Source organism: Artemia sp. Qi Xiang Cuo, chromosome 13, assembly GCF_049724085.1.
Source record: "Artemia sp. Qi Xiang Cuo chromosome 13, ASM4972408v1, whole genome shotgun sequence".
NCBI lineage: Eukaryota > Metazoa > Arthropoda > Branchiopoda > Anostraca > Artemiidae > Artemia > Artemia sp. Qi Xiang Cuo.
In genome coordinates this window covers 16,125,011-16,151,997 of record NC_142806.1, presented here as the reverse complement: position 1 = coordinate 16,151,997, position 26,987 = coordinate 16,125,011, and the positions used below count along the sequence as shown (strand labels likewise).

Here is a 26,987-nt window from a genome sequence, read left to right as displayed (position 1 = left end):
AAATACTGTAAAAACTCGGATGGGCGAGGAAGAGAATTGGCTTTACAAATTGATGTCTGGTCCACAATTTCGTTTTGAAAAAATGAGACAAATGGGATAGAAAGAGGATTTCAAGGGAATTGGGGCTTCCTATGAGGACTTCAAAATGATAAATACTGTAAAAATTAGGATGGGGGAGGAAGAGATTTGGCTTTACAAATTGATGTCTGGTCCACAATTTCATTTTGAACAAATGAAACAAATGGGGTAGAAAGAGGATTTAAAGGAAATTGGGACTTCCTATAAGGACTTCGGAATGATAAATACTGTCAAAATTGGGATGGGGGAGGAAGAGAATTGGCTTTATAAATTGATGTCTGGTCCACAATTCCACTTTGAAAAAATGAGACAAATGGGGTAGAAAGAGGATTTAAAGGAAATTGGGACTTCCTATAAGGACTTCAAAATGATAAATACTGTCAAAATTTGGACAGGGGAGGAAGAGAATTGATTTCACAAATCAATGTCTGGTCAAGATCAACTATATTACCACATTAATTTGTTTTCAATGTGGATATGCTCACTTTTTGTTGGCTTTTTGAAGGAAATGAAGTATTGTTCTTGTCTATAGCTTTTGACAAAGTAATAGTTTGACTTCCTGTGAGGGTATGTTTTGGGTAGATTAGGATGGAGGAACAGTGTGCACAGCTGAGGTGGCTTGGTACTTCAGTGAGTTGTTTGGAGTAGTAGTAGTACATTAAAATTTACTGATGTCATTGTTGGTGAAAAATTAATGAGAGCTTTATGAATTAGTTTTTTTGTTTTCAGGAGGCTATTTGAGGACTTTTCTGCTCCTGGTTGAAATATTTAAGCAAATCACATACTTATTAATAAAATTTAGGCAAATGTGAAAATGTGAAACAATTCACTAAGCAGGAGCAATAACTTTCACTGTGAAACAATTCACTTTGCAGGAGCAATAATTGAGATTTGATAGTAAGTTATTTCTTAGACCATATTGCTTTTGCATTTAAAAGAGAGTTTAAAAATATACAAAATTGAAGAATATACAGATGAGATAGAGGAATCATCTGCGGGGATTAAAATAAAAACTATGTTAAATTTAGTTACAATTGCTAGTAACTATACAAACTATTTTAAGTTTAGGGATGATTTTTCTATCAAATTAGGGGTTTACCAATGGGTGTATCATTAAGTCTGCTGTTACAAACACTTAATGTAGAGTATGTAGAAACTTTAGTTTCAGAAACATATATGGTATTTTAAAACTCAAAGTTGTGGAAACATGGATGATATTTTAGCTATTTGGAACTACAGGGATTCAGAAATTAGGGGTTTCCAAAAATGTTTATTTTTTTAGGAGGGGAACTAATTTCTGCAGTTGAATAAGAAACTGAGAATAAGTTACCATTTTGAATATCTTGATTTATGGAAATAATAATGATTTGGCATTTTCAATTTACAACAAACCGACCAACAACAACCAGTATTTGTCGTTCAGGTCAAATCACCCTATCCAAGTAAAAAGGGGAATAGTCATTTCTTTGGTTGATAGGGCATTAAAATTAGTATTACAAAAATACATAAGTAATTGAACTAGTTTTCAATAACAATATTTTAATAGGTAATGGATACCCTGAAAAGATGATTTCCTAAATAATTGAAACAGAAAAAACAGTTGACAGATCCAAAAATAGTAGATGATGGGTCAAATCAACAAACAAATTATGCAACTTTGCAGTATATTCTGTAGTTGTAACAGAGATTAAAAAGAGAACTAGGCAAGCATAACATAAAAAAAGCATTTAAATCTTGATATACTATTGGCTTGTTACTAAATAATGGAAAAGAGAGAGTTCAAAAAAACATACAAAGGTGTGTATACAAAATTCCATGTTCTTGTGGTAAATTTTATGTAGGAAGGACACAACAAAATTTATAAAATAGACTACAGAAACACAAAAATGCCTTTGACGGTTTGCTAAAATATAATCGAAAACCAGAAACGTTTGAATCAGATGTAGCATAACATTTCTTTGACTTTCCTCATCATAATATATTGTTTGACCAGATAAAAAAATTGTGCACTTCAATAGGCTTCTTATAAAGCTTTATAAAAATTAAAAAAAAATATCCATGGGGGGATTAGTATTAATAAAGACAAAAGAGATTTTAGAATTAGTTCAATTTATAAATGTTTAATTAGGGGGCAGGTAAAATTTCCTAACAGTGGGAGTCCTCAAACAGCTGACAACTGTGTAAGCAATAGTTAGGATAAGGTCAAGGCTGGCAGGAGTCAACAAATGGCATTCAAACTTGCAAGTGAAAAATTCACTCAATTTATAATGCATGAGTTTTGTCAAAATGTTTACCATGTCTAAATAGTTCAGGGGTTTTAACCTATAATTTTAATCAGGGGTGGTGACCTCAGGTTTGTTTTTGTTAAAATAAAAATGGTATTTTATTTTTAATAGCTCCTATTTGCTAATCAGATCTTCAAGACAAAAATTATCTAAAGATTTTAGTGTTCTTATCTGTCATTACAGATGTGGTGTACTTTGTAAGTTTTATTAAGATGTGAGTTTAATTTATTTATTTAGTCTTTAGTTCATTTTTTCTCTTTTGTTTGTGTTGCTCTTTGTCCTTTTCTTTAGATGATTAACTAAGTTTTTTTCTTCTGTTGATAAAGGCTCCCAGATATGGAGTCAAAATGTTCATTAATTTTTGTATTAATTAATGTTTTGTTATTGCTTATAGTATGATTTTGTATGCCTGTCACTACTTTATTTAGATTAAACCAGTTTTTTTCTCTCTGGCAGATATTCTACAGTGATTCAACTATTGAAGTGATGATTAGCACAGCAGCTACTGTGTAGCTTATCAAGCTTTGACTCCTTTTCTATCAATTTTGTCAAAACAAGAGCAATTTATAATTTGTTTCATTTGCATTTCAAACCCAACCATGAATCATTGATAATATTGAGAAATATAAAAAAATTAAAAGATTTGTAAATTGTTTACTCTATTAGATTCAAATGTAATGAATCCACAGATAAGAAATAGATGACTATATCAACTAGGCAGTAGGTTTTAAATCACATAATATATTTTTAATTTAGTTCTACTAGCAAAATAAAAGTAAGATTCTGGATGAGGGGCAGTAATCTTGGAAAGTAGTTAAGCTAGCAGTCAAGTGGAAACTCAAGCCTTGGTCTCCTTATATTCACTATACCTAGCTGCTCCTATCAAGTCTTTCTAAGGCTATAGTCAGGCCTGTATTGGATTTCAGTGCATGTCTCACCCTCTTCAACCAAGAAGAATGATACTAGCCTAATTGAGGGAGTTCAGGGGCATGCCACAAAGTGCATATCTGGCCTACATGATCTCTCTTACAACAAGAGACTAGAGCACCTCTAGTCAATAACACTCCTTTTCAGATGCCACTGTGTGACATAATATTTGCCTACAAGTATAATACTCAACCAAACAACCCCTCTTTACCAAACATTCAAGCCAGCAACATACAAGAGGCCACTCACATAAACTGTCAAAATGTATGGTTAAAACATGAATGTGACAACTTTCCTTCTCTAAGAATGCTGTCAACAAATGGAATATTCTTCAAGCTAAAACTGTGATTGTACCCACAGCTGTGTCCTGTGAGCCTAAACTTCACAAAGAACAGAACAAGTGATGGAAATGTAATTGGGACTGTCTATCCTATTCAATTAACCACTGATGCCAACCTCATCTCCAGTGTCTTGCTAGGAGGCTGACACTGTCTGTCATACCCAACCATTGACAGTTTCAAAGCAAATCTCAACAAGGAATGGGGGACCAAAATATGGTGCATGCAATGGGATGAAGCTGATGAAGCTGCAGCCCTATCATCACTAACTGGCATACACTGGAATTGTCCATATTACTAGCAAGTGTGGTTTAAGGTAATTTTTAAGGTATACTCTATCCAAAGCTGCTGTTGAATGGTGGTGTCAGCTTTAAACCACTAAAGAATGGCCACCAGAGGTCATACCTATCTTGTGGTTGTGGTTACCAAGTGGGCTTGAATTGTATCTCTCCAGAAGATTTCTCTTATTGCATGTTGCTGGGCCATCTACCCCTCTCCCCATGTCACTGGGCCATCTCTAATATACCTCCTTCTAAATGACACTCAGCTCTGATGCCCTTAGACATTTTTTGTGCAAGAAATCTTCAGAAATAGACTAGGCCTATACTTAGCCTAGTACTTAGGCTATTACAGTAAATTTTTACCAAATCATATTATTGACTTACAAATAAAGTGAATATACCACTTGTTGCCTTTTTTATGCTCTTTCTAAATATAATAATCATTTTTGGCAGAAATAAATTTTAACCCCACCCCTATATATACAAATTCAGGGTATATATCTGCACATTAGGGGGGGGGGCAAAGGTCAATATCTACAAAATCATATTATTGAGTTAGGACAAAAGTGGATACACCATTTGATGCCTTTTTTATGCTGATTATGAATATAATAAGCATTTCTATTGCAAACGAATTTTAGTCCCCCCCCCACCCAATATATGCCAATTCAGGGTTAGGTTAGGTATAGCCTATATAGGGGGGGAAGGCTGAAATTCATTTCTGATAGAAATACTTATCATATTTGTAATCAGCATAAAAAAAGGTATCAAATGGTGTAGCCTATTCACTTTAGTCCTAACTCAATAATATGATTTTGTAGATATTGACCAGGGCAAATTCTATTTCTCATGTAAATGAAAGTTAAGTTTAAACTTTACCCCCACCCCCCTAATGTAGAAATATATAGCCCTACCCTGAATTGGCATATATAGGGGGGGGGGGGCTGAAATTCATTTCCAATAGAAATGATTATTATATTTGTAATCAGCATAAAAAAGGCATCGAATGGTGTATTCACTTTAATTCCTAACTCAATAATGTGATTTGGTATATATTTCCCATATCAATTTCATGTTTTTAATGCTGTTTATTTAAACAAATAGAAAAATGTGGCATTATCTGTGAAATCACAGCAGAAAACGAAACATTTGCCAGACCCATTCCAGTGCAACTTATTTCCTTTTAGAAAACCCAACCTACAAAGGAAAAAGATAATAGCCTACCCTCTACCAACACCAGCAACATATCCAAGTGGAGATTGAACACCAATAAAAGATTTCTTCCGTTGATTCAGACTTATCGATGGAATGTTCACTGCCATTATCGCTGTACAAGCAATAGTAATCAAATCTTCGATTTTTGGATGTTTTACTTCAGCAGTGTAGTAATATACTCAGTTTGAGTTTAGATTAGTATTCCAACTTATTTACTAGCTAATCTATTCTTCCACAATCACAGTTTCGTAACTTAAGTCATCTAGAAGCAAGAATAATAGATGGCAATAAATCATAAATTGTGCGATTAATTAAGGAAAAAAATAGGTGGAAAATTTTTTTTAAAAAGAGTTTTAAAATAGTTGACCAGCAAAACATTCCCACCGTGCAGCTATTAAACTTTCTTTGGGTTTGTAGAGCCCAGTGTCTGCGCAAGGAACTTAAGCCAGATATACAAACTTCAGCATTACATACGGAGAAGCAGTAGCGAATCTCCAGCATTTTTATAGGGAGGAGGATAAGAGGGGCACATATTCGAATAGACAAGGGGCATGGGATATATAATAAATGTATTTTACACAATATTGGGGGGCAGTTGCCCACCTCCAAAAAAAAATCTGTAAAGAGATTTGTGTTATGACAAATTGTTTTCAAAGATACACAAAGTGATAAAAGTAAAAACAACGTGCCTCAGACTGCTTCATTTTATTCTGGTCACTTCATTTTAGCCATAAAATGTGTTGGATGTTGTCGTAAAAATATATATAAAATAAAAATTTTTCAAATTAGCTATTCCCATAACTTACAGTAAAACAATACTGGTTACAGAAAAGTAACGTTGACAAAGTCATTATTATGCGATGCATCCCCCCTCCCTCCCTGGCATCAATAAAGTTGAAGAATCTTTTTTCAAATGGAATGCTTTAACGTTTACTTTACTCACACAATAATATCATCCTATTTGAGCTTATATTCGTTTTTAAAACACACAATTTAAAATGTTTAGGTAGCGACTTGAGGTCTTTTCAAAAACAATCTCCGATAAACAGTCAATTTTCAAAGTAAGACTAGTATGTTAAATAGCTAAAAAGACTTCTTTGGCGACTCCAAGGATTAGAGTCGCCAAAGGATTCAAGGTCAAAGGATTGATTCCAAACTATTGTGACATGAATGAATCAACTCTTTTAAATCTAAAACTGTTCGGCGACTTTGTATACTAAAAAAACAAGCTGGTACTAAATGAGGGTACCCCAAAAATGTTAGACTTATAGGCTTATACGAGGGTACAACTTATAAATGAGGGTACAACCTATAGGCTTGTACGAGGCCATTGTTCTTTCTAAATTGAGAGACACTTAAATTAAGAGAAAGAGCTGCTTATTAAAGAAAGAAATATTTCCGTAAAACTCAAACAAAGGGCAGCAAGCTTGTGGTATACTGACACACCTCTGCAAAAAAGACCGTTTGCCCCAACAGTCACTGATGCTGAAATCTCTTTCAATCAGAGGTCCAAATTGGAATCAACAAAACCCCTGATGTTTAAAAATTTGTTGAACCTCCTTTCCTTTGGGAAATAGGTCCACCCGTTACAGAGCTGACCCAATTCCTACGAATAAAAGTCTAGTTCGAATTCCACTGATCATTAGTAACTTTGCAGAACAGATACTTAAAGCATTACCCTATTCGTATAATTGTATATATCTGTCTGTATCCCCTCTTTGAACTTCAATCTTTATTTTCCTTTCCCACTTGAATCGTCTATCCGATCTGCTGGGTTGAACCCCATACACTTTACCTTGGGTATGCATATTAAATATTGCATGGAGTCTGAAAATATCGTTAATTTAACGGAAACCTTACCTCCGATATTCCTGCTCCAAAATATCAACAAAATTATTGATAATAATCAATGAAAATCACAGAAGATTGCACCTAAATCTAAAAGCTAAAAGTCAAATGGATACATTCCCAATATATTCCTTTCCATAAAGCTAATAAACATAATGAAACGGTAAATCTACCATCTTTACAACAAATGGATCTACCATCTCCGCAGCCAACTTCTTGCCATAAAGCTAATAAACATATTGAAATGGCGGATCTATCCTCTACATAACCAAATCCTTGCCATAAAGCTAATAGACATAATGAAACAGTGGATCTACCATCTCCATAACCAACTCCTTGCCATAAAGCTAAAAAACATAATGAAACGATGGACCTACTTGCTGCCAAGATCACCATCTTACGCCGAAGCACTAGGGATATATGTAAGAGATATAATCAGACAAAGAATGAAGACCAGCCATAGCCAACAAATGTCGTTTCCTTTTTCCTCAACAGAACAAACCGTTCTATATTTTGTATCTAAATCAGTAGCCCTTTTACCTTTTACCTATTAAGTTGAGGGATGTACCATTTTCGCCCGTGTTGTGTTTGCCTCTCAGCTAATGGAAGCATCTAGCATCTTTAGTTTGATTGCCAGTCCTGGTGCGCAGGGACGAATCTTCAGTATTTTTATTGGGGGGGGGGGGATAAGAGGGGTCCTTATCTGGATAGTCAAAGGGCATGCGATGTATAACATGTTTTGCTCCACATTATTGGGGGGGGGGAGGGGATAAATGCCCCCCCCCCCCTTGCCACCCCCAAACGACGCCCCTGCTTGTGCGAGAAGAACAATGCCCTCAAGCGTCTTTCCTCTAAGCTAAAGAATCATGGTTCGCTCAATAAAATTTAAAATTATTGTCTCCCTCTTCTAGGATGACAGGTCTCAGGTCTCAAATGAGAATAAAAAATGAGACGGATTTACTACTTTTTTCATATTGCTTTAATGATAATGAGAAATTGTTTTCGCCGGCTATACGAAGCATGAATGGACATAGAGGATAATTAAAAAAAAATAAAAATTAATAAAAGCGCTAACAAGAAATTCACAGGAAAAATAACAACTAAACTGCAGAGACAAATTTGAATTAAATAGCTAAGCAGAAAGTTAACGGCATTTTTAAAGAAATATAGGAAAACATCAAATCAATTGGAAAAGTACTGATTATGAGTCCTTAGAGGCAGCTGGAGACGTTATTTCCAAAACAGGAAGAATATAGATTGCTTTTTAATAATAACAATAAAATAAATTGCTTTTAAGCGTATGGTAGCAGGATTGCCTAGTATATAAACTCATAATCGAGACCTAGTGCTGCAGCGGGGTCAATAACGAGGTGGAACTGCCTGTTCTTGGCGTTTATAGACCTCCTAACCTTTGAAGAAGAAGAAGATGCAAGACCGTACTCAGGATTTTTTTTTCGAAGGGAGTTTTACTCCAAAAAAAATTTCGGGGGTGGGCTTACACAAAAAATTTCCAAAAACCCATGCAAAATTTGTTTATATCCCTTTTTGTTACGCTTTTACGAGTCAGAAAAACATTTCGGGGGGGGAGGAGGGGTTTAAACTCCTTAATCCCCCCCTTCTCTGGGTACGGCCTTGAGAAGAGGTGAAGTGACTCAGTTAAATTGTTGTCTCCGGTATTGAGAATCATCTTTCACATTTGTTTTATGTATATACACCTGTGCCAAGTTAAATGTTGTATAGTTTCAGAACTCCTCTAGAGCCAACACGTTTAGTGTAATTATTTTTTGTAATATTTAGCGTTCAATGTTCAATCGTAATTATTCAATTTTGTTCAAAAGTACTTATTACATTCTATTAATTATTAATTATTTTCTTATTAAGATTGATTTTTAAGATTCTTATTAAGATTGATTATTAAGATTATTTTCTTATTATTAATAATTGATTAATTATTTTCTTATAGTGCTTCAGAGCTGAATAAGCTGCAATTTGTCCTTTTACGCCACAGTTTATATAATTATCATATAATTGTAGTTCATATAATTGTAGATAATTATATGAAATGTGTTTTACGCATAGAACATTCTTTAAATATTTTTTTTTAGTATAAGCGAACAGTACTATTGGTTAGTTTCGAAGGTTCTATGGGATAGCAAAATCTTTTTGATTTTTTTTTTTTTTTTGCAAGAAATTCATTTTGATGTTCCAACCGCGTTCAATAGAGCCCAATAATTTGGGTTATTCAATAAGTTATTGCAAGTATTTACAAACAGCTTTGTTCAACCCGGGTTATTTACCTCAACAATTTTTACTGTTGGTTTAGCTTAGATGACTTTCTTGGAAAAGATAAATAAAGATCAACTTACTTACAAGTTCAATAATGTAGACAGTGATGTGAGGAAAATGGTTTATTGATTTAATGCTGTCGCAATGTGGGGGCACGAGGTTGACGCAATATTACTAGCACGTTCAAGGCCGTACCCAGGGGGGCTAGGGGGGTTTGAACCCCTCCCGAAGTGTTTTTTTGATTCGTAAAAACGTAACAAAAATGGGTATAAACAAATTTTGTTGGCGTTTTTTTTTAGTTTTTTTTGTGTTCCCCCCCGCCCCTCCGAAAAAAGATCTTTGAGTAAAACCCCCTCCGAAACAAAAACCCGGGGTACGGCCTTGTGCATGTTTATGGTGGTTAGAGCTCAACAGGGTTGTCATACATTATGATTGGACCAATAGTAGGCTACTATTTAACTTCTTTTTTTCATTTAGCTTATTTTAGAAGGAAACAAATTTCTTTTTGTTATTCACAAAACATAATTTTTTTATCTTAGAATTTCAAAAGTTTTTGTTGCATTTTTTTTAAATTTTAATATTGATTATTTCATCTTCGGCTATCTATTTCTGCATTAGACTGTAACTAAGTGTTAGGACCTTTGCCTAATTTTTACCACCAAAGTTAGATATATAAAATCCTATTTGTGCAGTACAAATTTACTAAAGTTAGTAACTTAAAGCTAGTTACTTTCTTAAGTTTAAGTTAGTTATTTAAACTCAAGTTAGTTACTCTCAAAGACAATGAGCTAATTTAAAAATTCCAAGGAGCATTATTAATAAATTTCTTGTTCCTGATGTTACTGTAAAACTGGAAGCACTACACAGAAAGCTTTCAAATACCGCTTGTATCCGTTTTTCTCCGCACCATCACCTTATCAAGTTTTTTCAGTCGTAAGTTTTTTTTCCTTAATTTGTTTGTTTGTTTTTCTCTCTTTGGTTAAATTAAATAATGACAACAACAATGGCATCTTGTGTCCATATTTCTGTATGTTATTGCTTATTAGATAATGCAAGTTGTGAGTTTTTTTCTCTTCTTCTTCTTCCCTTCCTTTTATGTTATTTCTCTTTTGTTTTAGTTTCTTTTAAATTTTATGTGTAACTCTAACTGGTGTTTTTTTTATTTCTATATTGATTTGCGTTGCATTTTTATGTGTTTTTCTTCGTGATACTCCACGTATTGTACCTCTGTATAGTCTGGGTTAGAAATAAATAATAATTATTAACACATTAGAAGTAACAGTTTTCATTAAACTCGTAAATTGAACACCAGGCAGAAGATCACATTTGGCTTCTGGTTTCATAAGTAAAAAATCCTCTTTTTTGATCATCATTACTAGGTAGAAATATAATAAATACAACTCAAAGTGGTATTGGACTGTTCCCTTATAACTATCCTATCGTAGCAGTACTCAAATTGAAGTTTCATCTTCTTCCTTTTAAGGAAGATGTTTCATCACATTAAAGCAAAAAGGATATGAAAATAAAAATTTTTATCTTCTGGACCCATATTACATAAATTTCTAAATATTTACAATAAATTTATTATATATACATATCACATATACATCCTTTGTCCTAGCCAAGTGGATTGGTGCGCTGGATTTAGGATCCTTTGTCGGAAAGAGCGAGGGTTTGAATCTTAGTGTACCCAATTATTTAGTTTGGGATGGGGGTCAGTGGCGTGACTCAGCGAAGCTCAGCCAAAGTCAACCCAGCTTTAAAATGGGTACCTGGAGAAATCTGGGGAAGGTAAACAGGAAGGGTGTGCGAAAGCACAGGATGGTCCCCGATCCTCCATTACACTCTGGCTGAAGGGCCAAGAAAAGGAGATCAGCACCGCCGGTAGGGACTGTAAAGTCCACTGCCGTATTCTTTACCTTTACTTTTTTTTATATATACATATTATATACAATATATATATGCATATTACATAAATATATGGATCCACGTAAATATGGACCCATAAACATGAACATAAATGTTGTTCATATTCAAAAATTATGGTTTTCTAAGATTTCTGTTTTGGTCATTTTCATTAGGACTGAGATTCTGACTAAAAAAATAATAGAAAAGGTAAGTTTCAACCGATTCAAACAACTGGATTTCATTTCCCAAAGTCCCTGGTACTTTGGATCAGACTCAACTGATCAGCTGGAAACTCACACAACTGGAAACAGGCTCAACTAGAAACAGGCTCAACTGGAAACTCACTCAACTGGAAACTGGCTCAATTGATCAACTGGAAACTGAAATTTATTGCAAAGAAAAAGGAAAACAATTACTCAGTAAATTTTACAGCTATCTGTATACTTATTGTACAGAAGTCATGCATTGGCTGCTTGTAAATTCAAGCATTAACAAGCTGCTGATTCTCAAAGACAACAACACCTTCAAACCCTTGTTCTAAATACCTTGCACTTAAACAATGCAGAAAATACAATTTCACATTCCGTGTTCTTGGTACTTTAATCTAGAATTCAGTTGGGTTATAGTATGCCAAAAACTAAAATGATCCGTATTGTAGCCCATAAATCTATAATCTATAATTTAGTAGTATATATTGTAGCCCATAAAATCTATAATTTATTACACTATAATAAATGCTAGGTAATGATTTGATGATTTTAGCTATTAAAATTCCTACCAGGGAATCGAGCTTCAATCGGTGAAAAAATAGTTTTAACCTCTTTTGCAAAACGACTTTAATTTTACTTATTTTATTCAACCAACCTATTTGCATATTTATTCCGACAGATTACTCTATACTATCGACAGTTAAATTAAATTATTATGTGCTTTTTTAAACATTTAGCACAGATACTCATTTTCACCAAAATTTATTATAACTATTGCAAGTATTTTTTTACGTCAAATGAAAAAATGTTTTTCTAAAATTAAGGCCCTATTTGAATTTTCCCAAAGCCGTGACCTATTTAGATTTTTTATCTAATGCCCATTTTTAATTTAGTGACCTAGTCCCTTTTGATGATAGTGCCTATTTTCAGAAACAAATTATAGTGCTGAATACAAAAAAAAATTACAGATAAATAAATAAAGCTTATGTCTGGAGATGAAATCTTCGGTCCTAGATGATTTTTCTTTTTTTTTTTCTCAATTCAGTCAAAAGGGCTTTTTGAAAAATTTAGCACAAACACTAATTTTCACCAAAATTTTTTATAACTATTGCAAGTATTTTTGACGTCAAATGATTTAGTGACCTAGTCCCTTTTGATGATAGTGCCTATTTTCAGAAACAAATTATAGTGCTGAATACCAAAAAAAAATTACAGATAAACAAATAAAGCTTATGTCTGGAGATGAAATCTTCGGTGCTAGATGATATTTCTTCTTTTTTTCTCAATTCAGTCAAAAGGGCTTTTTGAAAAATCTAGCACAAACACTCATTTTCACCAAAATTTATTATAACTATTGAAAGTATCTGTGACGTCAAATGAAAAATGTTTTTCTAAAATTAAGGTCCTATTTGAAGCTTCCCAAAGTCTTAACCTATCTAGAATGTTTTATCTAGTGCCTATTTTCGATTTAGTGACCTAGTCCGTTTTGATGATTATGCATATTTTCAAAAACAACTATAGTGCTGAATCCAAGAAAAATTTACAGATAAAAAAATAAAGCTTTTTTTCTGGAGAATCTTCGGTGCTACAGGATGTTTTTTTGTTGTTTTTTTTCAGTCAACGCAATACATGATCTAACTTTATATGGTTTAGGTTTTTATGGTAAAAAAAAATTATAGTGCTGAATAGAAAAGAAATACATAAAAATAAATAAAGCTTATGTCTGGAGATGAAATCTTCGGTGCTAGATGATTTTCCTTTTTGTTCTTAATTCAGTCAATGTGCTTTGTGAAACATTTGGCACAAACACTCATTTTCACCAAAATTTATTATAACTATTGCAAGTATTTGTGACGTCAAATGAAATTTTTTTTTCTAAAATTAAGGTCCTATTTTAATTTTCTCAAAGTCTTGACCTATCTAGATAGTTTTATTTAGTACCTATTTTTATTTAGTGATCAAGTCCCTTTTGATAATTGTGCATATTTAAAAAAAAACTATAGTGCTGAATCCAAGAAAAATTTACAGATAAAAAAATAAAGCTTTTTTTCTGGAGAATATTCGGTGCTACAGGATGTTTTTTTGCTTTTTTTTTCAGTCAACACAAAACATGATCTAACTTTATATGGTTTTGGTTTTTATGGTAAATAAAATTATAGTGCTCAATAGAAAAAAAATACAGATAAATTAATAAAGCTTATGTCTGGAGATGAAATCTTCGGTGCTAGTTGATTTTTCTTTTTTTTCTTGATTCAGTCAATGTGCTTTTTGAAACATTTGGCACAAACACTCATTTTCACCAAAATTTATTATAACTATTGCAAGTATTTGTGACGTCAAATGAAAAAAGGTTTTTCTAAAATTAAGGTCCTATTTGAATTTTCCCAAAGTCTTGACCATTCTAAATTGTTTTATCTAGTGCCTATCTTCGATTTAGTGACCTAGTCCGTTTTGATGATAGTGCCTGTTTTTCTCAATTCAGTCAAGAAGGCTTTTTGAAACATTTGGCACAAACACTTCATTTTCACCAAAATTTATTATAACTATTGCAAGTATTTGTGACGTCAAATTAAAAATGTTTTTCTAAAATTAAGGTCCTATTTGAATTTTCCCAAAGTCTTGACCTATCTAGATTGTTTTATCTAGTGCCTATTTTCGATTTAGTGACCTAGTCCGTTTTGATGATAGTGCCTGTTTTTCTCAATTCAGTCAAAAGGGCTTTTTGAAACATTTAGCAAAAACACTCATTCTAACCAAAATTTATTATAACTATTGCAAGTATTTGTGACGTCAAATGAAAAATGTTTTTCTAAAATTAAGGTCCTATTTGAATTTTCCCAAAGTCTTGACCTATCTAGATAGTTTTATCTAGTGCCTATTTTTATTTAGTGATCAAGTCCCTTTTGATAATTGTGCATATTTAAAAAAAAACTATAGTGCTGAATCCAAGAAAAATTTACAGATAAAAAAATAAAGCTTTTTTTCTGGAGAATCTTCGGTGCTACAGGATGTTTTTTTGCTTTTTTTTTCAGTCAACACAAAACATGATCTAACTTTATATGGTTTTGGTTTTTATGGTAAATAAAAATATTTTAGTGCTTAATAGAAAAAAAATACAGATAAATTAATAAAGCTTATGTCTGGAGTTGAAATCTTCGGTGCTAGATGATTTTTCTTTTTTTTTTCTTGATTCAGTCAATGTGCTTTTTGAAACATTTGGCACAAACACTCATTTTCACCGAATTTATTATAACTATTGCAAGTATTTTTGACGTCAAATGAAAATTTTTTTAAAATTAAGGTCCTATTTGAATTTTCCCAAAGTCTTGACCTATCTAGATTGTTTTATCTAGTACCTATTTTGATTTAGTGATCCAGTCCCTTTTGATAATTGTGCATATTTTCAAAAAAAAAACTATAGCGCTCAATCCAAGAAAAACCTACAGATTAAAAAAATAAAGCTTTTTTTCTGGAGAAGCTTCGGTGCTGCAAGACTTTTTTTTTCAGTCAACGTGAAATATGACCTAACTTTATATAGTTTTGGTTTTTATGGTATTATGGTATACCATATAATGGTATGGTTCTTATGGTATATTATATAACTTTTATTGTATATGGGTTTTGGTTTCAATTTTCTTTTCCAACAATCTGTAAAATCTAAATGATTTTCCGTATGCCTTTTTTTGTCTACAGAGATTGAGGATCCGGTAGACTTACCGAAAAATCGGGAGAAACGGTAACGCTATTTGGAAACTTTATTTTGGCTGGAAGTTCTCTAATAGCTTACTGACTAATTCACATGTCAACCGATGTTACTGAGAAGAAAACACTAATTTTAGACACTAATTAAACACTAATTATTGAGAAGAAAACACTAATAAAACTTACCAGATACAATATGTAAATATTTCTACTCCTTGAGATTAATATCTTTGTAGAAGTGTTGTTAATTATAAGCAATCCCTTTAGCGTAATTGTTTATCCTTTTATAATTGATTTCAGATTAGTAGTTTTCCCCTAATATGTAGAAATGCCCACAGATTTGGATATGCAAAAGTTTTGTGACTAAATATTGTTGACATCTTATAGTGACATCTTTCTTGACAAATGTCTAAAAACTCCTCAGCAATAACGCCAATAATATCACCAATAACAGTAAGTTAATGCTAAGGACATAATACAAATACAGGTAAAAAATAATAATCAAGGTGTATTTGATGCTAAGACCAGACATGTACTCAGGCGGGATGTCAACTTCACCCCGCTCTCCAACTTCCCCCCTCAGAGTTCATCCCACTCTCCAAAATTTCAACGTTTAACTCATGACTCCCCACATTTTTGGGTAAAATGTATCTTTCATTATTTCAAAATTTAGGGCCCAAGAATGATGCCCAGTCAGGAACAAATTTATGTGAACTTGCTTGGCTAAGATGCTATATCCAAAGGTAGTTGAGAGGTCACTGGCGAGGCTCGTCAATCAGAAGTTGGGGATTGGGAGGGAGTTTCCCTCCTAGATTTTTCGTTGCCTCCATAGACTATAAAAAATACCCTTTTGGATACTTACACTTAAAAAATTGATAAAACAACAGAATTACCCAACTTCCTAAATTTTGAAAAATACATTTTTCCCAATTCCTCTAAATTTCCACGAATTGATACTCCTGCTTCACCTAGCGTCTAAAACTGGTATAGAGCCTCGGAAAACTAAATTTGTATAGAAATTTACTTCCTCCAAGTTTTCATAAAATATTTTCCTAGTTTATAGGTTTATTACATCCTAAATGATATAATATCGTGCATTGCCTTAACTACAAATGATCATAAACATCACATATTGTCTTTTTAATTTACCTCCCTTCTTTGTCCATAACGTGCAAGCACCTAGTTAATTAGCCTAGCAACGGTGAAGAATCTATCTAATAAGAGAAGGTGACCTAGTAAAGAGGCTTGATAGAGCCTCGCTTTTCTCTCTGGATCTGTTTTCCCTCTCCTAATTTCTTGTATGAGTCACACTGCTATAACTCGCGTAATTGCACCTTGGGGAAGAAATATAGTTTCCTTTGGAAGATAGAAGATTAGGAGGGAGAGGATTCCGATTGGGTTATTGGCAGAAAAATATTGCATTAGTTGGGAAGTCATCGAAGTGGGGAGATGATAGAAATTATTTTCTTAGATTTGTCTGGGATCCGTCATCGATGAATGGGTGATGACTAATTTTGCGTTAAGATTGGTTCAATTGAGTAAGAAAACAGTGGATTTTAATAGCTTTAAAAGGCTACTTTTCTTTTCTCACGATAGATCTTGAATTAGCAGTATTATTGCTTATAAGTAACTTAATCCAAAATACGGTCAAAAATATTTAGAATGTAAATTGCTTTGTCTATAAAGGCATCTATCGTTTTTTTTTGCAATATTAAAAAAAAAAAATATTGATATCAATAATCTTGCTTTAGATAATTCCATAAATCAAATTCGCCTGCCATCACAAAAAAAAAGAAAAGAGAAGAAAGGTGTAAATGGGGTTTCATAACGCCAACAAAAATACTGGATACAACAAAAACGAATAATTCGGGAAGACAACTGCTTCTGTTCTTCAGCAATATTATAGGCAGTCTCAAAAAATAAATTTTACATTTTCCGAGCAAAAATGGGAACGATTTAGACCATAAAAAGAGAATATAAGAAATAAAATGACGAAGATACGCCACATGGATATCAAAATGGAACAAAACTCAAATTGGAAATATTAAAAAGCTAACAACGCAAAATAAAATAAAAGGTAAAAGCAAAATCAAAACGAAAAAAAGGTCAGCCATTAACCCAAAATCTAACGAGTAACGATGTTTTCAGTTGTAATCTAGGTATTCGACTAAGGTTCTTTCAAGTGAAATAAAACAACGAAACAGAGAACTATGTCACATATATCTAGCTTGTTTAGCACAGGATATTTTAGATCGAAATATCCGTTTTTGTTGCATCCAGTATTTTAGTTGACCTTATGAAACTCCATTTTTGTTTTTCTTCTCTTTTGTTTTATTGTCACCTGGCTTGTTAGTAATATTTCTGATATTTATGGGCATTTGATACTTATGGATTTGATACTTATGGGCATTAATATCTCTGTTATAATAATCGATCACTTACCTTGATGAAGACAAGATAGCTTCCGTTTCTAATGTCAAAAATGGGATTTAAGTGGATATAATAATTGGATTTAAGGGGATGTAATTAGGGATTTAAGGATTTAATGGGATATAAGGGCCCCTCATCCCACACTTTCAACCGGTCAGTTTTCATTACGTAAATAGGAAGATGGAAATAAGTGACAGGAAACCAATGGAAGAAGATCGGTGTCGGTAAAAAAGTGACATAATTTTATCAGCAATATCACCCTGATCACTGGGTAAAAAAGACCAGCCAGTCAGTAAAAGCTACGAAATGTAAAGCTACGTTTCTAGTCTTCAAAACAAATTTTCGTGTTTATAAGTTTTACCTTCCCTGTGAAACGTGAGATTTTGTAGCAAGTCTCCAGCTACTATTCAACAGGAGTTACTATTAAGTGTCTTCTACAGAAAACACCAAAACTTATCTCTGGGTAAAAACTTGATTCCACTTTGATATAAAAGTGATTGTCCTGTTTTTACTCTTGGGGATGCTTAGAATCAATTCTACCTTTTTCGGGGAGGTGGAAGGGATCCCTAAACTATTAATATCAAAATATCTAAAAGACAGGATTTATAGGAAATGTCCTAATTGGACGGAAAGCATGAACTAGTTCGTAAACATATAATTTTAGGATCAAATTCCGAACTGAACTCTACGGAGATGGAAAGGGATTTAAATTCCTGTCACCAGGATGTCTAATAGAAGGGGTTTTAGGATCTCAGTCAAACGTAATCAGAACTAGAAGTTATTTGTTCTTCTTTGAATTTTGCCTATAATATAGCCTACTCACTGGGGAGGATTCCCTAACTATCACAATATCTACCAGAAAGAATTAATAGATGAGAACTTGGTAAAAACTGAAAGTCTTATACCCGATCTCAGACAAGTTAGTGTTTATATCTAATCTCAAGTTAGTGTTTATATCTAATTTGGTGGGAAATTGTTGTTAAATTTTTGTCATCATGGCATTTAAAAAAATAAGTTGTCATATCTTGGCGAAACTCAGTACGGAGAAAGAACTAATGTCTTTCACATGACTTTGGGGATCAGGAATCGTTCCAAACTCTATGAAATTGTATTCATCCCTAAATAAAATACCATCAGAATAGTAACTAGAATGATTTAGGATTCCTTTGTTGTTATAGTACTTAGTTAAGAACAAGGCCATGCCCAGAGGGGAGGGAGGGGTTTAGGGGAGTTTGAACCCCTCCCCAATTTTTTTTTAATCCTGAAAACGACGTAGATAATCTCGGAGACCACACTGCTTTTCCATGACGATAAAATAAAAGTTCAAAATAGGGATAAAATCCTTTTTATTAGATAGTGTATAATAAATTTCACAAAAAATACCAGATGTTTCGGTCACTGTATATGTGACCGAAATATCTGGAATTTTTTGTGAAATTTATTATACACTGTCTATTAAAAAGATTTTATTCCTATTTTGGACTTTTATTTTATCTCCTGAAAACGTAAAAAAAATGGATATAAACAAATTTTGTATACATTTTTTGAGGGTTTTTTGTGTACCCGCCCCCCGAAAAAAATCTTTGAGTAAAACCCCCTAAGAAAAAAATCCTGGGCACGGCCTTGGTTAAGTATGAGAATCGTGGCTCACAATTACCACTGCGGAAAGAAACAAGGAAATTACATCTTTGTTAGCTGAAACTTCAGATTTTCTTACCGAGAGTCAACTTTGTAACGTCATTGCTAAGAATGGAGGTTAGAAAAATTTCTTATTTCTTTAGGAACAAAATGACTATTTAAGCTTAGGAGCCACATGTGTTACTGGCTTGACCGACCTGCTTCAAGCATTAGACTTGAAATTAGAAACGTGACTCGAAGAAACAAAAATTCTTAGTGGAATGACTTCAGATTGTCCTCTTTGACATAAACTATAAACTCAACTTCAGTTCTAATATTGCAGCCACTGGTAGAAGAACCATCAAAACCATCCTATTGTCCCCAGGCAAGATTTATGTGCAGGTTTTCAAAAATTTAATGTCATATTCATCTATTCGCCAGAGGTCCAAACTTTCTATAAAATTTGAAGAGGTTAGACCCTCACCACTCCGTCGTTTACACTGAAATCAATGGTGTATCTTCATTAAGAAAAGACATAACCATAGTTTATGTGAGCGAAAGAAACATATTTTAATAACAACAATACTTGTACATATCTCGAGAACCAAAGCCACCTGGTGCTTGTATGACTTAGCTCGGGCTGCCCGGAGATTCGGGGAAGAATAATAAAAATAACTTTATCTGAGGAGGTGACTCTTCGCCTTTATTTTTATCTTTGGAGGTTGTTCTTTTTGCATCATTTCGTGGACTCTTATGTAATTTTTATTCTTTCCTTACTGTAGAAGATTCAGTAGAGATTTTGGATGAAATATTGGCATTTTTCTTCTTTTTTGACTGGCGTGCATAGCTTCGTTTTTTGTTGTCCAAGGTTTTTTCGTTTCGTCGTACTTAGCCAGTGTTGTCTCAGAAATTATTTCTACCGTTTTACTTCTTAAGAGCATTGTTAGTGTGGCAAAAAACCATATATTCATGCCTCTAAATCCACCTCTTCATATTTATTTTTCAGCCAAAGTTTGCCAGGTAACGTTAGTGCTGATAAACAATCAATGCACGCCTTCATGGGGTTCAGCCTGAACTACCTTTGGGGACGTGCGTAGTGGAACCTCGGGTCCCATCCCTCACTAAATCCTAAATTTTCTGGAATTTTGGGGCTCTTCTCGTTCAACTTATCAAATCAAATTCATTTTTTTTATTATTAAACTCCTTCCAATTTATTTTATCATTACCCTCCCCCCATAAAAAAAATGTACGTGGCTGACCAGATTGGCTACCATTTATACGCCATATGCCGACTATGTGCAGAGATATACTTCAATTTCAGATGATCATACTAAATTTGAAATTTTAGCGAAAGTTAGCTCAGATATCAACTATTTACGCAATATTTTTGGTAGAGTATTCGAATCTGCATCCCCACATACGATTTTGATTCGCAATCTATTCTTTTCTATCCCCACAGAGGCTTTAATTCTTCCCTTGAGATGCTCAATCGCCTTTGTCAACAATATCCTTTATTGGCATCCCACTTCTTCTTGGCCACAGCTCCTTTGTTAACCCTATCTTTGAAGATAGAGCTGTCACAGATCGCTTGAAGGATTACGATACTATCAATTGGAGTTGAATTATAATCAAGGGGTTATATACTCGTTTGCGCTGATGCACACAAAGTGCTGCCTCTGAAGTTGTTTCTGTTCCTTCATCAAACCCCTTTTCATATGTTTTTATCTAGTCTTCACCGGGGCTAGATCTAGGGGGGATAAAAGAGGACAAGCACCCCGGACGGCACGCCTGGGTGGTGGCAAAAAAGCTTATATTTTAATATTTATGAGCGAAAATTGTGACGTTTACAGTTTTGATGGTGCAGCGACGGGTAGAAAAGTTTAAATTCCCACCCCCTGAAAAGAGCCTTAATTCCAGCCTTAAGTCTCAGATCTCTTAGCTCAAGTCTTCACTTACACTCAAGGTTTCATTTTGGGCAATTTTCTGTTCAAACAATACTGTAAAGAACCGAAGGCAGTGTAAAAGAAGTCTAATTGTTCAAACTGGTTAAGTGGAGGCTTATACAATCATATTTATCCTAAAAAAAAGAAAATTAGGAATTAAAATCTTTTAACGAAAAAGCTGTCAATATGCAGCTCCGCAGTTTGGTAAAATCTATTGAAGCTTGAATTTTTACGAACGAAAAGCAATAAAAAAAAAGAACTTAAAACATATTGCATGAAACAGCTTAAGAAAGTTAGCTTTCATTATGTGAAAAAGCAGTCAAAAAATAAACTTAGACCATATTGCATGAAACAGCTTAAGAAAGCTAGCTTTCATTTAAGGTGCAGTTACGTTTGAGAGGCAAAATCTATTGAAGCTTGAATTTTTACGGACCAAAGATTGTGTCAAATTTAACTAGTTAGCTTTATTTATTTATCATCAGAGTTGTGCGTGGTAAAAATGACAAAATGTGGCAATGCCCGAAAAACTTCATAATTTTCAAACAACTAATTGCAAATTTGATTTATAAGTAGACCAATTTTGAGTTATAAGTAGACCTAAGATGTACCCATGGAGCAAAAAAAGTTGTGTTTGGATGTCTTGAAATTGAAGGGCGAAGGGTGAAGGATCACTCTTTGCTGCAAATACCTTCTAGCACCCAGGTCGATCATCCCTCTTAACAGATCTTGCATCAGACCCACCACTGAATATGGATATCCTCTGTATTCTGGTGCTCCCGAAACGTTGTTGGCGCCACATCAGAAGATATGGAATAGGGTTAATAGGGCAGGTTCACTTATGACTTATGACTCTATCCAGTCTGTTAGTGACAGGTTTAATGTAGCTTGGATGGCTGTTGTCTAAATGTCCGTAAATTCACCTCCTGCTGTAAAGCTTTCTTGTGTTATGCCTCTCATTGTCCGACCAACAAGACACACGCAGTGGCGGACAGCTCGGTCTAATTATTGTAAGGTTGATAAACCAAGAATAGAGTGAAATACTTGAAGAACAGCTTCGTTCGACGTTTAAACGAACAGCACTTCGTTTGTTCGTTCGAAGAACAGCACTTCGATCTCGAAAGATCTCCCTGGGGATGTTTTGCCTAAAGTTTTCTCTGTTGACTCCTTCAAAAGAAGATTCAACAGTCATTTAAGACCTCCTGATGGAGCGATGTAAAAGAGTAGCAGCAATTCAGATGTTTAGTCGTACCTGGCGTTGCTAAATTAGAAATGAAAAAAAAAATAGTCCTTACTATTTCAAATTTTAGTTTTATAATGTTTATTAATTTAATAACTGTTAATTTAAGTTTTTAGAAAAATCTCATCCTTATGAATCCCCCCCCCCTTAAAAAAAAGTTACGGAAATGAAAATCCAATCCTTAAGAACTATGTACCACAGGGCCTTATCCAGTTTTTTTTGGGGGGGGGCAACAAAAGGATTTTTTGGGGGCTTAGCCTAAGATAAAAAATTTAAAAATAAACGCTTGAAAAACTTGTTTGTATTCATTTTTGTCACATTTTTACGAGTCGGACCAACATTTCGAGAATGGGGGTTCAAACCCCCTAGCCTCCACTGGACACGGCCTTGATGTATCCTGAATGTTTTGTTTTTCTGCAGTGCTATAGTTTTAATGTTCTAACATATGACACCAATTTTTCTATTCTTTGATAGCTGAGATTCAGCTCTATCTTAATACCGAATTAAATCAATAAAATCTGCTTTGCATTTTTTCATTGAAAAATAAACCAAAACTTGTGCAAGAATTGGAAAATCTTTTAATTTCTTAAGCAAGCGTTAATCAGTCTGTAAGAAAAGTCTCGTAATATCGTAATCCGGGGTTAGTGACTAGGTTGATCCGCAACCAATGAATCTTGTAACAGACTACGCCCACAACTTATTCCGTGTAAGTTGGAGCCTTAGACTTACTACAAATTCTCATATTTCACAAGGAAGCTAAAACTTATAAACACGAAAATTTGTTTTTAAGCCTTGAAAAATAGCTGCTTCTTTTTTTTATTTGACCTTGAGAAACTTAACTTTATTGACTGGCTGGTCTTTTTTATTGGGTGAAATTGCTGATAAAATGATGTCACCTTTTTCACCAACTGAGACTGATCTTCTTCCATTGGTTTTATGTTACTTATTTCCATCTTCCTATTTACGTAATGAAAACCGACCGGTTGAATAAAAGCGGTGAGGGGCGTCCCTCCTCTCCCTCACACGTGACGTCCCTTGTCACAACACAACTCAGAAGTTGCAATTTATATGCAGGGGTCTGCACAACCTAAAGGTTACTACACCAAGTGAGAAATCGATTTTTTTCTTTATGCAGCCAGCAACATGATGAGTTCCCAGGATCATTGTCGCCAATTCACAAAATGGAAGAGGGGGAGGAGTCAGGGGCGGATCCAGGATTTTGTTTAGGGGGGGGGGGTGCAAAATAGGTTGACCCGATAAACTTGCATTAGGAGCAAGTTTAATTAACACAAACTTGTGTTAATTAAGTAAATTACACTACTTTAAACTACGTTAGGTGGGGAGTGTGCCCCCTCGCCCCCTGGATCTGCCACTGAGGGGAGCAGATTTGTTTTTCCAAATCCAGGATGAATCCCTCCTCTACCACCTTCATTTGACACCTTTGCGCAGAATGACAACATTCTTAATCACTCCAAGAAATGATTTTGGATACATTTGCTGATTATAAACTATTAACTTTAGATTTAGAAACTGTACAAATTAATGGGAACTTGGCTTCAACTTCCACACATTCCGTTCTTCTTTCATGAATCTGGTGTATACAAAACGACTTAGTGTTTAGCCCCTTGATTGCAATTTGACACATTGTATAGAACAGCCCGCGGTGGAGACATATCCCAAAATTGGGATGCCTTTAGGACCTTCTGCTGTATGTTCAAATTGCATGGTTCGTTAAAGGTAATTTAATTATGAGAGATTCTCCTGATAGATAACTCGTTTGCATTAAGAAAATTAATGGAGAGACAGATGGCTCCAAAGGATGTGGAGAATTGAGGAGCTGGGTGAGGTATGTTTAGAGAAATACATTTCTGGGGAAGGGGTATTTCTTTGAGTTCTCTTATAAATTAAGGTAATTTTTTGTCAACATTTCCTTCTCTGTTAAAACGACTTTCTAAGGTTTAAAATAAAGAAAGAAACCTCATTCAGGAAATCAATCGTTCAGGAGTTATCCCTTTACTCGATCTCGAGTCACTGTATGTTCCTTCATGTGCATGTTTTACTTTTTCTCAGCTTCATGATAACCTCCCACAGCCCCTAAGTGTTCCACCGTCTTTTACTTCTGATCAAAATAATTATCATCTTCACAATACAAAAAAACATATTCAAATTCCTTTTACTGCTTGTGTAAGGTCGAATCTCAATCCTTTAATGGCGAGTCATATTGTATGAGAAAAGTGCCCGAATCAGCTCGAAGGTGCCACTCTTTCAGGCTGTTCAAAAAAAGCTATTTAAAATTTTTTGGCTTCTTAGAAGCTGTTTTTATCTATTTGTTTTCTTATCTGTTTCTATTTTATTGGGGTCTATTTAATCTACTTAATTAATTTAGTCTATTCAATCTATTAAGTTTTTTATTCTGTAGTTTTTGTTTTATTTTTATTTGTTTGTTTGTCATTATTACTGTTTTTGTCTCCTTTTTGCTCTGCTTTCTGTGAGTAAGTGGTTATTTTTTTCCTCTGAGCAAGTGACTTGTTTCTCTCCCCCCTTTTTTACAGGCCAATGAGCCTTTGAGGCAATAGTAAAACGTAATATTATATGTGTATTTCATGATAAATAAATATTGTCTAATTTTTATACAGCTTTATTGTTGTTGTTTAGCTTCTTTTACTCATAAGCTAAATAAGATAAGATTTGTTCTTAACAAAGAATTAAGAATCTTAATTAACTCGTTTAAAAATACACCAAAGAAACGTCCTTTTTTCAGAGGTGTTACACGGGGTTAACAACTACTGAAGATCAATTAAAAAAGCTAAGGTGCTTCAGCACCCGGATTGGCTCTCCATGAATGTGAAGTCGAGGTAGTAACTAGATCAGTTCGGTAATACAGAAATTTAAAGTCATCTAAAATCAGGCATACAGACTGCTAATTTCGGTGCCCAGGAAAATGATTAAAAGAATGAGTACTGACGGGATCTGCTACTACTAGTACTACCAACAACTCACCACAGCACCAAGCTGCCTGAGGCCAACACAGGTACGCACGCCCCTCCTCCATCCCAATCTATTCAAAGCCTCCCTGTTTACACCCTCCGAGAAAGTTCCCATTTCCTTCAAATCTCTCTTTATGACATCCTCCCACCCCAACTGTAGACGACCTGCCTTCTGTTTAGCCCTAGACGGTTCGCCGAAAAGGACAATATTTGATAATCTGCCATCCTTCATCCGCAGAACGTGCCCTAGCCATCTCTACCTTTCTCTCATTATAGCCTTAGAAAGCGGGATTGACCAACACTTTTCATACAGCCTACTGTTTGAAATACGGTCAGTCAGCCAGGTACCTGTACCTAGAACAATCATCTAGCAATTGCCGGGATCACTACTTGAAAAGATCGTTTTGTCAGGAAAACATAATTTTAATTACATGGATCAAAGAAAACAGGAAATTAATATCTATTCATTTAATACATCCACACCCAAGATCCAGAAATGTAAAGTAATAAGATTAAAATATTTATGTGTCCTACAAAGTATCCGTGGTTGCTCAAGAAAATGTAAGAAAAATTTTTGCACCACACCTTGGAATCCGATCAGAAAAACAGTCCAAACTCAACTCCAATCTGTTGAATGTCCTAGAGTACAGAAAGTAGCAAGTTGCTATCCCGACTTTGGATATCTTCCGGTCCCAAAACCAGCAAACTGATACTTCAATCTTAGACCCCAAAGAGCACCGGCCCGGGAACTGAAGATCTGATTCTAGGGGGAACCAAGATCAATTATGCCTTCTTTACTAAGGCATATTTATAAATTGATTTTTCGGGTGTTTGATAGGTACTTAAGGACAAAAGCTCTACTTGAATATACTGATTTCAAAAATTCACTACTACCAAGTTTCAACATGTCCATCATCGGGGCTCATGCGAAATTAGCTTGGTTTTGTGATAGAGTAAAAATCCTCCTCTGCCGAAGAGCAAATTCAATTAAGTTAACTTCAAACATTTTACTAAACCTTCCAAATCGGAGGCATAAAAAGAAGAAAAACAAAACAGCAACGCCATAACAATATACCACAAAACGAAATATATAAAAATATCGCTCGATATGCACCAGTACCGATAAATCAAACAGTACTGCACATATCAAACGGTAAAATTCTATAAATTATCATAAATGAACAAAGTTTATAAATCAGTAACTTTTCAAGATTCCAGTATATAGGTTATAAATAGCCTAATCGACGACCCGACTGAATTAATAAAGTTGTGTCTTTTCTTATTCATTAAATAAAAAAAGCAACTTTTTTTTAACTGAAAGTAAGGAACGACGTTAAAACTTAAAACGAACATAAATTATTCCGTATATGAAAGGGGTTCTCCCCTCCTCAGCGCCTCGCTCTTTACGCTAAAGTTTTTTACTGTTTAAAAAAATAGCGGTGTGAGAAAGTCAAACTAGCGTAAAGAGCGAGGCGTTGAGGAGGCGACAGCCCCTTTCATATACGGAAAAATTTCTGTTCTTTTTAAGTTTTAACGTCGTTCCTTACTTTCAGTTAAAAAGACTTGTTTTTTTTTATTTAATTTTGGAACGTTTTTGAATTAATGCAGGTTTTGATATTGGCTCACCGTACATGAATAATTAAAACCAAATTTGCATATTAATTTTACTTTTAGTTGGTTAAATGGCTATCTCGAA

General features: G+C 34.2%; 1 protein-coding gene and 1 long non-coding RNA gene across 2 annotated transcripts in view; both read right to left on the bottom strand.

Moving 5' to 3' along the window:
- Prp6 (pre-mRNA processing factor 6) overlaps nt 1-5,351 on the bottom strand; it is an 89,107-nt gene extending 83,756 nt beyond the window's left edge. Inside the window, exon 1 of the mRNA XM_089099453.1 lies at nt 5,134-5,351. Within this exon, the coding sequence (XP_088955579.1) occupies nt 5,134-5,231 (98 nt within the window). The 5' untranslated portion in view covers nt 5,232-5,351. The remainder of the gene's footprint in view (nt 1-5,133) is intronic.
- Nucleotides 1-26,987, bottom strand: part of LOC148945010 (uncharacterized) — a 540,330-nt gene that overhangs the window by 464,049 nt on the left and 49,294 nt on the right. The window lies entirely within an intron of this gene.